At 33.9% G+C, this 15,855-nt stretch overlaps 1 protein-coding gene across 6 annotated transcripts in view; it reads right to left on the bottom strand.

Moving 5' to 3' along the window:
• The window catches only part of SCAF11 (SR-related CTD associated factor 11), a 75,194-nt gene that overhangs the window by 35,436 nt on the left and 23,903 nt on the right, over positions 1-15,855 (bottom strand). For all 6 annotated transcript variants that reach the window (XM_082634716.1, XM_082634720.1, XM_082634718.1 and 3 more), the window contains 2 exons: positions 9,513-9,594; positions 6,878-7,035 (listed from right to left, as the gene is read on the bottom strand). In XM_082634716.1, the coding sequence (XP_082490842.1) occupies positions 6,878-7,035; positions 9,513-9,573 (219 nt within the window). In that variant the 5' untranslated portion in view covers positions 9,574-9,594. The remainder of the gene's footprint in view (positions 1-6,877; positions 7,036-9,512; positions 9,595-15,855) is intronic.

Below are 15,855 nucleotides of genomic sequence, written 5' to 3' on the forward strand. Positions count from 1 at the left end.
CCAAAGAAAGCCACTGTGTTAAAGAAATTTATTCTATATCAGATGCATTGAACCTTTCAAAAACTCTGAAATTACACAATCCCATTTTCTTCTTTATTAAATTTCCTCTGTTGACATCAGCTAAATGGCTCTCTTCCCTTTACCATGTTCAAACTGACAAGAGTTTTAACCTGAGCTGTTCCATTTTGATCTGTTACAGGTATCAGGGTTCTGAGTAAGATTTTGGTTTTGTTCTTTTTTCCTTAACTGTAATTGTCATGGATTTGTCTTAAGGTTTCATGTGGAGAAAGGGTTCCACTGCTATTTCAAAAACAAAAAGAAAGAAAACAAATAAAAAATAGTAGTCGGAAAACTACTGCTATCTATTACAATAATCTGTATATACTTACATTTCCTAAAAATAATCTAGTTAACATTGGAAAATAAGTTAATAGTTTTTCTTTGGCTCAGGTTTACCATCAGAAAAGTTTCTTAAAAGCAGGTTATCCTCCTCAGATTAAAAAAAAAAGCATAGGTCAGAAAATAAGCTACCTATATAGACAAAATATCTTTGCTATGGCTACTGAGAAATGATGATATCCATTTCTGACCTTAAAACAGTTTAGCAAAGCATTTCAAAGGGGAAACAGAAAAGAAATTCGGTTATCCTGAGTTAAGTCTTCACAGCATACCTCAATAAATTAATAGTGACTAAAGAACTTAATGAAAAAGAAATCAAAACAGATTTTTAAAAACTAAGTGGATCTTTCATTTTTTGTTAATGTATAATGTAAGAAAAATATAAGGCTACTTTACATTAGCGTATTAGCCAAAGTTCAAAGACACCATCATCAGTAGGTACTAAAGCATAAAATTATATATCACATGATGATCAAACAGCTTTAATAGGAAAGTTAAAAAAAAAAAGGTTTTAAAAAATGGTTTGCATTGGCCTAATTTTAAAGCATTCCTAAGGAATCTTCATCCTTATAATCCAGCAGATATCCATTCAGAAAATCTCAAAGATATTTTAATCTTAGTTTCCAGAGTTTGTGTCACTAAAATAACTAATTTAGTTTTTAAGTTGTGTGGTTTTAAAAATTCACATTTAAAACTAATGTTGAAAAATTTTAGCTAATATACTTAATTCTTCTTTAAAATATATTTTTAGTTTTAAATAAAATTATCCTAAATTTTATTTTCCTTGTATACAACAAAAATAAATACCCTTTCGTTATTCACCATTTTGAGTTCTTATATACAACAAAAATACCCTTCAATTATTCACCTATTTAAACTGACAATGACTTTTATTTCAATAATTTTTCAAGTATCTAATTTAATTAGTTTCATAGTCAAAGTAATCCAATATCATCATTCAACTTTGTGATACAGCTACAAAATTAACAGAATTTGATCACTACTTTACAATGTAATGTGTATTAAAAAACAGAGCATTCATTTTACTGTGAATGCTCTGTACTGAGGTTATATCAGTTAAGGAGGCAATTTCGACAGAAAAAATAATCTTCCTAATGATTTCAGTAAAACATACCCTAGTATTCTGAAGCGTTGTAAATTCCCAGCTCAGATAAACCCATATTTAAATGTAAGAACAGGAAACCTTCCTTATTTGGGAATTCAGGATTCTTGATTTCTAATATTTCTTGCTTCCTGCTGCTGCTCTATCCTCAATCACAAAGGCTGCCTACCGATAGCCCCTCCTAGAGAGAGAGAAGCAAGTGTTAAAGGTAAGTGCTTAAAGACTAAATCTCAGTACCTATGTTTTAGGTAGGTTTGTCTGTTCATGGGAATCTCTAGAACATTTATCTCTCTTACTAATAAATAGAGCACATTATATAAAACTGCAGTTCTAAATCAAATAAAGATGATTTAGGAATGCATACCATTAGAGGTTGCTGCTTATTTTAAAGCCATTCACTAGGACCTATCCTTTCTTCTTGATGGTCCCAAGATACCTAGTCTGAACCTCTAAAGAAGTGCTCACCTGTAGTCGGCCTAAATGTACACTATCACATTTAACCAGTTCTTTCCAGACAGTCCTATCACATTTAACCAGTTCTTTCAAGACAGCTTTCAGGAATGTACCCCTACAGGGCAAACGGCTGTCAGTATTAAATTAACAGCAAGAAAACTTTTTATCCAACTACTCAAAAGGAACTGTTTCATATTCTTAAAAATATATTACAACAGTTGGGTAGAATTACTTTTAACCTTTCTTTTCTTTTGACATTTACTAGTTAAGACTTTCATTTTCTAGCATAAAAACAGAAAATCCCATAAACTATCTGTGTAAATCACTTTACAAATTCTGACATTTAAAATTAGACTATACAGAAATACACATTAATTTACCCAACTGGTAAAAATAGAATATTAAATGAAAACCTATTCCATATATGCTTTAGGTAATGAGCATTCGCAATATAAAAATATTCTTTGCTCTACCAAAGGTTTTACCAAAGGATTAATACAGAGTGAAAACAACTAGAAATTTGGAATAATTAGTCACAAATTCAAGTTCTGGAGGAGTCAGAACTAGCAAACCTTTCTAATCTACTTTAAGGATGAAGATAGACAGCTCTGAATCACTTATCACACAAGTTGTAATAATTAAATGAATTAATGTATTTGACAACGCTTTACAGATTATAAAGATAAGGACTAACAGTAGTGCTCCACAGATATGCTTACATTATTGTTCACAGAGAAGTACATAACAGAGAGGTTTGGTTCAGTTCAGGAATAAAGAAAAAATTTAAATCTTAGGAAAAACTGTTGGGAAAATCCAGGCAATAAAACTTTGCTTAATTATGTTATCAAACAATAATCTAATCACTAGAATGATGTATAAGTTTCTACTCACTGCATAAGGGAACATCTGTATATAAAACATATCAGTAGTCAAGATATAAGTCAATGAGTCACATTTTGATTTTTTGGGTATGTACTATTAATCCAAAACATACTCCTCACCTGTCTGCATTGAACACTCTTGTCTGACTTCTTCAAGAACCGTACATCACCACAGTAAGACTCTCTTCATTTCTAGTCTCATGAGAGAAAACATACCTTTGCCAACTGTGCAATTTTGATTTCATTAACCTTACTTTATCAAACTGAAGCTGTCAGAATTTGATATAAAATGGAGGACTGAGAGAAATAAGTTGAGGGAGGATAATTTGCTTATAGTAGGAAAGTTAATCACATTAAAAAATTTACTTTAAAAATAAGGGAAATATTTATATTACTTAAAAGAGAAAAAAATCCCAGTGAATATCAAAAACCTCCTAATCACATATATTGCATGTTCCTTTAAACAGAGTAAAAACTCTTAACCGCTTCAAACATGAAATGTTTCCAAGTCCTCAAACTTTAACCCTTTTAAGGGTCAGAACTGTAACCACTTCTTGGCAACCTGCCAAATCATAAATCTTATTTTCTTAGTGTGTGTGTAGGTTACCCTATTGTCTATTGAGGATCATAATTATGATTGGCTATCAATGCTATGGCCATGTGTCAAACTTCCCTAGCCTTTACCTTTCTAATTATCTACTTTAAAATGTGCAAACTCAGACAATCAAGATTAAACTTATATGTAAACTAAATGCCCTCAATATGTTTAGACTGTATTTTTGCTCTCAGTATAGATAAAATAATTAACTTTCTAAGTGGCTGATAAACTTTAGTGTATTGGTTCTATACATATTTCATCAGGTTAAAGGCCTTCTTTAGTTCCAGATTCTCAGTTCTAATACTGATGCTTTAAATTAACAAGAACTTCAACTTTCCTAAGTGTCAATTACTGTGTCTTTGTTTAGATCAGTATTTTATTTCTACATCATCACTTTTATTTTATAAACCAACAGGCTTACCATCTGTGAATTTCTTGAAACTAAACACAGAATGGACATGTTTAATTTCAATTTGTTCTAGTGTCCCTAATGGGAGGCAATTAGGCTATGGGCCATGAAGACCACCAGCTTCCATTATTCTGAATCTTTCTGCCCTAGGTAAGTAGATTCTATGAAATATCTAGAGACTAAATTCAGTTACTTAATTAGTCCTTACATGGCTTTTGTTTTAAATAACCAAAGAACCAAAATTTTAGAACTTGAAGAGATTGAAACTGATTGTGACTCTGGATATAGATATTTTAAGAACATGAGAAATTTCCAGGAATGTGTCCAAACTAGACTATTATATACTTTAACTTTGTTTCTTATGGAGAATTTCTTCAATGCCTAAAATATTAAGGTGAAAGTAAATAAATGAGTCCTTCTTGGTTCTTGATACCTATTTTGAATCAAATTTTAATAAACCTTGAGAATAAATTTCAGATAGCTCAGCAGAATTTCTGAAAGACACGTAAGACTAGGAAGGTGATCCTGAATACATTTTGTACTTTTTTCTTATTATGTAGATTTCCAACCACTGTAAATTTCACTTTTGATTTCTAACTCCCTACTAAAAGTGAGCATTAGTAAAATTTAAAACTATGGATCAATTTTTAAAAATGATTTTAATTTCAGGCTCTTGAAGTATTTAGAAACAACTTAAGAGTTCAGGATCGCTGCCTTGAATTTCAAATAAACATTAACATAGTAATTTAAATGAAAGAATATAAAAGAAAGCCTTAGCACAAGGCCAGGCCAGTTAGCAGAGTCTGAATACAGCCGCTCATTCCTAATCCTGAAATCCAAAGTAAACTACATGCCCCTTTTTCAAAACAGAAGGAGGTTAAGGAAAATGAGAAGAGAGATCTTAATAACTAATGGCCATGAATAAAAACACTAGTGAATATGAAATCTGCTTCTATTTGTCAAAGCACTTATACACTTCAAAACATATCTAATTTTTATCATACCAATAAAAGATTCAAACTGAAAATTTAGTTCAAAGCCTAAGTGACTTTGTTAACCAGTAATCATTTATTATTTATAATGAACATTTTATTAGTAGATTGTGCTCTTGTTACTGTTCAACTTAATGGTTTATTTAACTGATGTCTGTTATCCCCACTAGGGACAATGAAATAATTCAGAATATTCCGTTTATTCTCTGCTTTCAAGGTTAACTAGTTTTGTTTAAACAATACCTCAACTCCCCCACTGCCCATCACAATTTATGGTAGTACAGCCCATAAGTATTTTCTTTTAGAAGCAATTTGGCTTCAACAAAATGTTTATTTTATATCCAAAGGAGTAACACAAAAGAAAAATATTACATGCAAGAAAAGTGCTGACTGCAACACTATGTATGTTATCAAGTATTTTTAACTTAAAAATATTCAACAATAGTTAAAAACATAGACCTAGGTTTAGCACTATCTAGTGGAGTCGAATATGTACCTAGTCTACAATCACTTCTAGATACTTACCCTAGAGACACCTGAACTTGTACACCATGATAAAGCTAATGGTTGTATCAAAGATGCATGTAGTGTAATGAAGGATGACGAATCAAGCCTATTTTACACATTCTAATCCTCAGAGAAAAACACATACTCAAATCATGGTTGTTGAACCTCCCAATTATGTGGTCACTGAATGCAATCTTACAAAAAGCACTGAATTGAAACCTTCTAGCCATCCAGTAATTCTCTACTGGAAGCAAAATCTCCTCTATTTTTAAGATATCTAATCACAAAGCAAACCACGGTGCACTAAATTCAACACAGATGAAATCATTAGTTGGGTGGCAGAGAAAAATATGCATTCGTATTTCATTAGTCAATGCTCCTGCAAACACACAGAGATTTACAATTATATTAAATAATTTTATCTAATTTTATCTAATTTTATCTAATTAGAACTGTTTCCAAGTATACTATTATGAACTCAATTAGTATAACAAATCTTTTTCTTCCCCCTCCCAGAACTTGGCCATAGAGTCAGTACACAGTTATGTTCTCTTTTTCATACTATTGATGAAATATAAGTAAGACACGGAACTTTGAAAACCCCAGTTATGTAATAGACAATTAATTCCAATGTGCATAAGGACAACAAAGAATTTGAATGCAGCTAATGTTAAAAACATTTTTAAGATTTATCTCCTTTACTAATTTTTACACACTGACAAATTACTAACTCAGAAAATAGCATGAGCAGTATAAATTTTTATTTCACAATTTCTAACAATGGGGTTCATAATGAATATTCAATATACAGTACCGTGATCTACTTGACCCAAATTGAATCAACATAATACATTAAAAGTACCAAATTTTCCTGTTTCTTAATCATTAACTATCTATGAAGAACCTCAATAATATCTCTAACTTTGAAATTAGTTCAAAATAAATGAAACACAGGAACTAGAAAATGCAGTTGTAAATTTATTTCTGTCTCTTAAGCTATGAGACCTTGGCCAAGTTACAGAACACAAAATCCAAGTTTCCACATCTGTAAAATGGAAAGACACTGTTATATCTGTTCTGGTTATCCCACAGGCTAATATAAGGAAGAAATTTAATAATCTATGTAAAAATTATCTGAAAAATATAAAACACAAAGCAGAGAGAAGGTGTTATTATTAGTAGTAAATAGATATAATCACAAGAGGGTCAAGTACACTGAAGATGAATCACTGCATTTCTACCAGAAAAAAAAATACTTAATCAGTTATTCCCATGTTTTTTTTAATGGTATGCATTTAAAATTTTTTAATCATAAAAGAACAAAAAGCTGAATATAAAAAATTTAGAAGGGAATATACTAACAAAATTTGAGCAACACAGAGATGTTTGTCCTAAGGGGAGGAAAACACATTACTGTGAAATAATTTATGAAAGGCAGTATCAAGTTTTTAGACTAGGTGGAATGAAATCATGCTAGGGAACTAAAATACAATAACATTTAATACTTAGACTCACCTCTGCCCATTTAAGAATACAGGTCAAGCAGAAGACATGATTACAGCTTTCTGGAAAACCAATTTCCTTCTCTAACAGGCAACTGAGACATATTGGACATCTATCAGCTTCACTGTACAACAGACCAGTGGTAGCAGTATTATCTTTGTTTTCTTCACCTATAAAGTAAAGCAACGATATATGCTTTCAATTTCTCCAGACCAAATGACTTATGTTTGTGGTAGTATGATGGACTAGATACTCTAAAAGGCCCTCCTTCTACAAAGTAATTAGATCTTAGATACACTATAAGAAACAAACTCCTTGAGCACAATAACCCCAACATTTACTGATTTATAATTTAAGGGAGGAGTGAAAAGAATTTTTCATGAATTAATTTAAAAATAGGTAATAATCACATAGTTCAAATATTTAAAAGTAAAAAAAGGTTACAGTGACAAATCTCCCAAGCAAATCTACTCCCATCCATCTAGTTCCACCCAATGCAACAATTAACAACTGGTGTTTGTTTTGTGTTCTTCCAGAGACAAGATAGAATGCACAGACAAGCAAATCCTAATATATATTCTTTCAAACCTCCTTCTTCACACAAATGCTAGAACACTATACACAGCAGTCTGTGTTTTCTGTTGTTTCAACCTATGGATGGGACATTCACCTGTTTTCAACCTTGGGCTATTACAAACAATGCTGCAATGAAAACCTTTTCATTTCCCATTTTTAATAGTGTACCTACAGGATAAATTCTTAAAAATGGAATTGTTAGACCAACGTGTACATACATTTGTATTATGAATAGATACTGCCAAATTATACCCCTTAGGGTTTGTACTAATTTAAGTACCTACCAGCAATGTAACCAACACACAAGAAGTAAGCAGAGCTGGCTCAAAAGTAAAAGAAACTCCAAGATTCAACATAAAACAAAACAAAAATAGAGAAATGGTCAGCTGAAATGTGACCACTATATGCCAAGCAAATGGAAAAGCTGACATTGCCCTGGAAACACATGTCCATACTAGTGTTCAGATCTGGAGACTAACCCTTAGGACCAATCCAGGTAGGGAAACTGATCCTAGGAGATTCCAGTCTTAAGCCAAGACCCTCAAATGGGGCTAAAGTGGTCCCAGAATGGGTTCAGAAAAAAGCAAATACATACAAATCCTCTGAAGGAAAGCATACCTAATTTAGGCCCTCAGGATTCCACAGATTAAACAGATCAAATATGAGCTCATAATCAAACTTTACCAAACAGAAGAAAATACGTTGCCTTGAGTAAGAATCAGCAGAAACATGAATGTGTTTAGATTTATTTTTATATTTATGTATTATATTTATTTATTATAAATTTATTTAGATGCCACTGGCTTCAAATATCAGAACTTTTAAATACTACATAGAATAACTGAACAGCAATTAGACCCAGAAAAAAAGAATATTTGTGAACTGGAAGAACTCAAGGAAACTACCTAGACTGTAAGAGACAGACAAGGAGATAAAAAAACAGAGGTTGGGAAATGAGGTCAGAACAAAGTCTAACATGTTAATTGAAGTTCAGAAGAAGAGACTAAAGGGCAGGCAATAGTTGAAGCAGTAATGGCTGGGAAATGATAAAACAAAAACATGATCCAACAGATAAAGGACACACAAGGTATACTAAACAGGAGTAATACAAATAATCCATGTTTAAAAACAAAGTAGCAAAACTGTACAATATCAAAGATGAAAGCAAGATCTTAAAAGCAAAAAGAGGGAAAAGACAGATCATCTACAAGGGAATGACAATTAGGTTGAAAAGAAATTCCTTGACAGCTAGTAGGAAAACCAGGGGCTTCCCTGGTGGCACAGTGGTTGAGAATCTGCCTGGTAATGCAGGGGACATGGGTTCAAGCCCTGGTCTGGGAGGATCCCACATGCCACGGAGCAACTAGGCCCGTGAGCCACAACTACTGAGTCTGCGGGTCTGGAGCCTGTGCTCCGCAACAGGAGAGGTCGCGACAGTGAGAGGCCCGCACAGCGCGATGAAGAGCGGCCCCTGCTCGCCACAACTAGAGAAAGCCCTCGCACAGAAACAAAGACCCAACACAGCCAAAAAGAAATAAATTAATTAATAAACTCCTACCCCCAACATCTTCTTTAAAAAAAAGAAAAAAGAAAAGAAAACCAGAAAACAGCTAAATAATATCTTCAAAGTGCTAAGAGACAAAAAAAAAAAAATTATCAATCCAGAATTGTATATCTTTCAACAGTTTTGAAGAGGATAAAATAAATACAAAAGCTTAAGTTTACCACCAACAGACTTTCACTAAAGGAACTTGAGACTTTTTTCAGGAAGAAGGGAATGGAGAAAAAACCAAGGACGGTAACAATAAAAACAAACAGAAAAATGTCATTCCTAAATCAGTAGGGAGCAAAACTTAAGAAGAAAAAGAGCAGAGCTCAATGAACTAAAAACTGACTGATCGAAATTAAGACATGAGAAGAGGGAAAAAAAAAGGTGTGCACTTCTTATTTAGGCAACTTATTTCAGAGTTTAAGAACAACAAAAATAAATACAAAAAACTCCTTGTTAACAAACAGTATGGAAACACTAACTTTTGCTTTCAACACACAAGCTTTATAAAAATTAAGTTACCTTCCATATCTTCATAGTCCTGATCTCCCACATTTAGGGTATATAGAGTTTTCTTCTTCATTTCTCCTTGAAAAAGGGTTTCCTATAGGATGAATTATAAGAGAATTTTTATGTTTGCCTTGTCCCAATAATATATATATTTAAAAAAAACCAAACTGTAAGAAATTATTTTACACATAAAAGAACACAGTACAAACCAAGCCGGTAAATTTTTTGGATAATCCAGTACACTTTTATACTCCTTGCCACCAAGCACTGTCTTACTGAAAGGGGAAGCCTTATATAAGTATTAAGCAAAAAAGACTAATGATAAATTTTTTGGTACAGAGATAAATACAATTGGAGCTTAGAGAAAAGAGATCCATTTGGACTGAAGTTTTCATTGAAGTTGATAGGTTATATATGTTAAGGAGCTTAACACATTTAAGGAGCAAAACAGTATGAAGGAATAAAAGGCATTTAGCTAGGCCAATGTGACAAATAAGAGTCAGTGGGTGTAACAACCGACACTACAGAAATACAAAGGATCATAAGAGATTACTACAAGAAACTATATGCCAATAAAATGGACACATTCTTAGAAATGCACAACCTTACGAGACTGAACCAGGAAAAAACACAAAATATGAACAGACCAATCACAAGCACTGAAATTGAAACTGTGATTAAAAATCTTCCAACAAACAAAAGCCCAGGACCAGATGGCTGCACAGGCAAATTCTATCAAACATTTAGAGAAGAGCTAACACCTTTCCTTCTCAAACTCTTCCAAAATATAGCAGAGGGAGGAACACTCCCAAACTCAATTCTACAAGGCCACCATCACCCTGATACCAAAACCAGACAAAGATGTCACAAAGAAAGAAAACTACAGGCCAATATCACTGATGAACACAGATGCAAAAATCCTCAACAAAATACTAGCAAACAGAATCCAACAGCACATTAAAAGGATCATACACCACGATCAAGTGGGGTTTATCCCAGGAATGCAAGGATTCTTCAAGATACGCAAATCAATGTGATACACCATATTAACAAACTGAAGGAGAAAAACCATACGATCATCTCAACAGATGCAGAGCAAGTTTTTGACAAAATTCAACACCCGTTTACGATAAAAACTCTCCAGCAAGGAGGCATGGAGGGAACTTACCTCAATATAATAAAGGCCATATATGACAAACCCACAGCCAACATCATCCTCAGTGGTGAAAAACTGAAACCATTTCCACTAAGATCAGGAACAAGACAAGGTTGCCCACTCTCACCTCTATTAATCAACATAGTTTTGGAAGTTTTAGCCACAGAAATCAAGAAGAAAAAGAAATAAAAGAAATCCAAATCGGAAAAGAAGAAGTAAAACTGTCAACTGTTTGCAGATGACATAATACTATACATAGAGAATCCTAAATATGCTACCAGAAAACTACTAGAGCTTATCAATGAATTTGGTAAAGTAGCAAGATACAAAATTAATGCACGGAAATCTGTTGCATTCCTATACACTAATGATGAAAAATCTGAAAGTGAAATTAAGAAAACACTCTCATTTACCACTACAACAAAAAGAATAAAATATCTAGGAATAAACCTACCTAAGGAGACAAAATACCTATATGCAGAAAATTATAAGAGACTGATGAAAGAAATTAAAGATGATACAAACAGATGAAGAGACATACCATGTTCTTGGATTGGAAGAATCAACATTGTAAAAATGACTATACTACCCAAAGCAATCTACAGATTCAATGCAATCCCTATCAAACTACCACTGGCATTTTTCACAGAACTAGAACAAAAATTTCACAATTTGTATGGAAACACAAAAGACCCTGAATAGCCAAAGCAATCTTGTGAAAGAAAAACAGAGCTGGAGGAATCAGGCTCCCTGACTTCAGACTACACTACAAAGCTACAGTAATCAAGACAGTATGATACTGGCACAAAAACAGAAATATAGATCAGTGGAACAGGATAGAAAGCCCAGAGATAAACCCACACACATATGGTCACCTTATCTTTGATAAAGGAGGCAAGAATATACAATGGAGAAAAAACAGCCTCTTCAATAAGTGGTGCTGTGAAAATTGGACAGCTACATGTAACAGAATGAAACTAAAACACTCCTTAATGCCATACACAAAAATAAACTCAAAATGGATTAAAGACCTAAATGTAAGGCCAGACACTATCAAACTCTTAGACGAAAACATAGGCAGAACACTCTATGACACATAAATCACAGCAAGATCTTTCTTGACCCACCTCCTAGAGAAATAGAAATAAAAACAAAAATAAACAAATGGGACCTAATGAAACTTAAAAGCTTTTGCACAGCAAAGGAAAACATAAACAAGATGAAAAGACAGCCCTCAGAATGGGAGAAGATATTTGCAAATGAAGCAACAGACAAAGGATTAATCTCCAAAATTTACAAGCAGCTCAATATCAAAAAACAAACAACCCAATCCAAAAATGGGCAGAAGACCTAAATAGACATTTCTCCAGAGAAGATATACCAATTGCCAAAAAACCCATGAAAGAATGCTCAACATCATTAATCATTAGAGAAATGCAAATCAAAACCCCAAGATATCATCTCACACCGGTCAGAATGGCCATCAAAAAATCTACAAACAATAAATGCTGGAGAGGGTGTGGAGAAAAGGGAACCCTTTTGCACTGTTGGTGGGAATGTAAGTTGATATAGCCACTATGGAGAACAGTATGGAGGTTCCTTAAAAAACTGCAAATAGAACTACCATATGACCCAGCAATCCCACTACTGGGCATATACCCTGAGAAAACCATAATTCAAAAAGAGTCACGTACCACAATGTTCACTGCAGCTACATTTACAGTAGCCAGGACATGGAAGCAACCTAAGTGTCCATAAACAAATGAATGGATAAAGAAGATGTGGCACATATACACAATGAAATATTACTCAGCCATAAAAAGAAACAAAATTGAGTTATTTGTAGTGAGGTGGATGGACCTAGAGTCTGTCATACAGAGTAAAGTAAGTCAGAAAGAGAAAAACAAATACCGTATGCTAACACATATATATGGAATCTAAAAAACAAACAAAAAAATGGTCATGAAGAACCTAGGGGCAAGATGGGAATAAAGACGCAGACCTACTAGAGAATGGACTTGAGGATACGGGGAGAGGGAAGGGTAAGCTGGGACAAAGTGAGAGAGTGGCATAGACATATATACACTACCAAATGTAAAACAGATAGCTAGTGGGAAACAGCTGCATAGCACAGGGAGATCAGCTGGGTGCTTTGTGACCACCTAGAGGGGTGGGATAGGGAGGGTGGGAGGGAGGGAGACGCAAGAGGCAAGAGATATGGGGAATATATGTATATGTATAACTGATTCACTTTGTTATAAAGCAGAAACTAACACGCCACTGTAAAGCAATTATATTCCAATAAAGATGTTAAAAAGTCAGTGGGTGAAAGAGCAACTGTGTGTATATACTGAGAAGGAATGGGCATGTAAGCCAAAAAGTTCATCTGAAAGATTACAGTGAGGGTAACGAGAGTAATAAGCAGAGCAATATAAATGAAGTAGGGCTAGATTATGGACAGATCTCTAATGATTGACTGAGAGGTTTAGAGTCAATCCTATAGATTCTTCTGAGGAAGACTGACATGATATAAGCAATGTAAATGAATCTTTTAAAAGAATGATCTGCCTGCAAAACACAGAATGGATTATAGAAGGGAGAGATTGGAAGCAGAGATGTTTGCATAGTTAGAGTAATTGGCTATGTAGTGAATAAAAAAGAAAGAAATTTTGAAGAGCTGAAGAATTTCTGACATTTGGCAACTAAATAAATACAAAGGAAGGAGTAAAAGATCATTTTGGCCTAGGGGACTAGGAAAATGGTGATTACAAGAGACAAAATGAGAAACAGAGGAAAGGAAATTAATTTGTTAGTCAAGGGGAACAAATTTATGAGGTAAAATTATTTTTTAAATCAACTCTTAGAATTCTTTCTTGAATTGATGCAAGACAAGTGATTGCAATGAAGTATTCAAATATATTTTGTAATATCTAGGCACAAGAAATCCCCAATTTCATCCGTTATGATTCTTCCATGTGTACATGAAGTAGTTTTTCTATTAGTTTGTTAAATAACGTACACATGCGAGTTTCTACATTAAAGGTATGTACTGCCTAGGAAAGTTCTGTATTAGATTAAATAAGGAGAAATGCAAAGGCCCATACTTTGATTCAAAACCCAAGCAGAAAATAAGAAACTAACACATACAAGAATAATTTAAAGGTTTTAGTAGGTTAAAAATTGGAAATTTGAGTCAGGACTAGAGTTACTTTTAAAAGGTTAATTCAATCACAGTCTACCTCAATAAAAGTAGACAGAATGTCAAGAACAAAAGGAAAACTTCCCACTCAGCCTACATTAACATTTGTTTTAGTTCTGGTGCTATTCTTCAGGTATCAGGTAACAGCTTATAGGCTAAGGTAAATACATTGGCTTCTTTGAGTGTGATAAGCCAGTAAGGGGTTTAAGGCAGAGGAGGCAGCAAAGGGAAAAGCAGAGGCCAGCAAGCAGACTACTGCAATAATCTAGAGGGGGAGATGACAGTGGTTTGTACTAAAGTAGTAGCAAGGTTACTGAAAAGTGCTCAGATTCCAGCAGTTTTCAAACACAGCCATCAGGATTTGCTCACAGACTAAATGCGGCATATGTGTTAGAGCAAAATTCCAGGATTATTCCACATTATTTTGATCTGAGTAACTAGAATGATGGAATTGCTGAGATAGAAGAATACTTTTAAAAATATTCCGATAGTCACAGGTTACTATTCCACTTGATATTTATTCAGGACAGTATCAATATCACTTGGGAACTTGCCACAAAGATACCTCAGGCACCACCCTAGACTAGTGAATAAGAATCTGCACTTTATCAAGATTTGTGCAAGATTCATATGTACAGTAAAGCCAGCTCCCAAACTTAGCTGATTTTAGAATCATAGTATGCTCCTGTATGATCTACAATTGAGTGTAATTCTTCATTTGGGGAAATTCATACCACACCATCTTACCCCATTATCCTAACTAGCTGAGAATTAAAAAAAAAAAAAAAGTTGTAATTTTTGTCATAAGCAAACCTGTGCTAATGACACTGTCTAGCAATAAAAAGCATTCAAATGTTAACCATTACTATTAATGCACATCTTCCATCCCAATCCCAGTCTTAAAACCATTAAGTGCCTGCCAATTAACTACTCAAAAATTTGATACTCCCTCTAAGAATGTTATTTTTATTTTCCCTTGAAAAAACCATAAGCAAGGCTATTTGTTAGTGATGTCGGGGCGGCAGTGGGGGTGGGGGTTGGAATTAGATCCATTATTATAGGCCAGTGGTCAAAAAACTGGCTGTTTCTGTAAATAAAGTTTTGTTGAAGAACAGCCATGCTCATTCCTTTATATATTGCCTATGGCTGCTTTTGCACTACAATGGCAAAGCTGAATAATTACTACAGAAACTGTATACTTGGCAAAGCCTAAAATAATTACGATCTGGCCCTTTTCAGAAAACGTTTGCCAACCCTATTAAAGACTATAGAAGGCTGCCTAGTTTGGAGATGTGGCTCAGTCTTTCACTGCAGAGGGCCCCTCAAGCTTTCCTAAGTATAGGCATCTATTTACATTTTTATTCAACCTGTAGTATGGCACAACAGCTTCTCATTACACGTCTGAGTCGATGGTTCTGCAATGGTGTCCTTGAGTTTCTTCAAAAATTCCCTGAAGGCTATGTGATTTTGTTGATTTATCTACATTTATTTTATCAATCTGGCTTAAACTATCATGGATATTTGCCCTAGTGCTTTCAACTTGTTCGCTTCAGAGTAAGGTTAAGGCAATTACCTCCTTCAGCTTCATAGTTATTTCCTTTCCAACTTCTTTGCTACATAATCAACTGCCTCCTGCTTCTAATATGTCACTGTTAATTTTTAAATCCCTTGCAGAATGGTCCCTCTAATTTTTTTTCCTACCTGATTTCCACCATATAACACTCTTACCACACTTTGCAAGTAGACTTGTTTGCTTCAAGTGGGCTATTTTGACAAGCTTTTGTTTACAATATCCTTCGCCTGCAAGTTTGGTGCTGCAGCTTTAATACCAGCACTCTTCAGTACAGAAAGGAATGTCCCTTTAGCACTGGTTTTAGAAAAAAACTGCCTGGGTTCAAACATTAACTAGTCTGACACTTACTAGTAGTGTGACTTCTTTAAGCCTGTTTCCTCATCTATAAAATGGAGATAAAACAGTAACCATTTCAGTCATTATGAAA

The sequence above is a fragment of the Mesoplodon mirus genome (assembly GCF_964341445.2).
Source record: "Mesoplodon mirus genome assembly, chromosome: 11".
Taxonomy (NCBI): Eukaryota; Metazoa; Chordata; class Mammalia; order Artiodactyla; family Ziphiidae; genus Mesoplodon; species Mesoplodon mirus.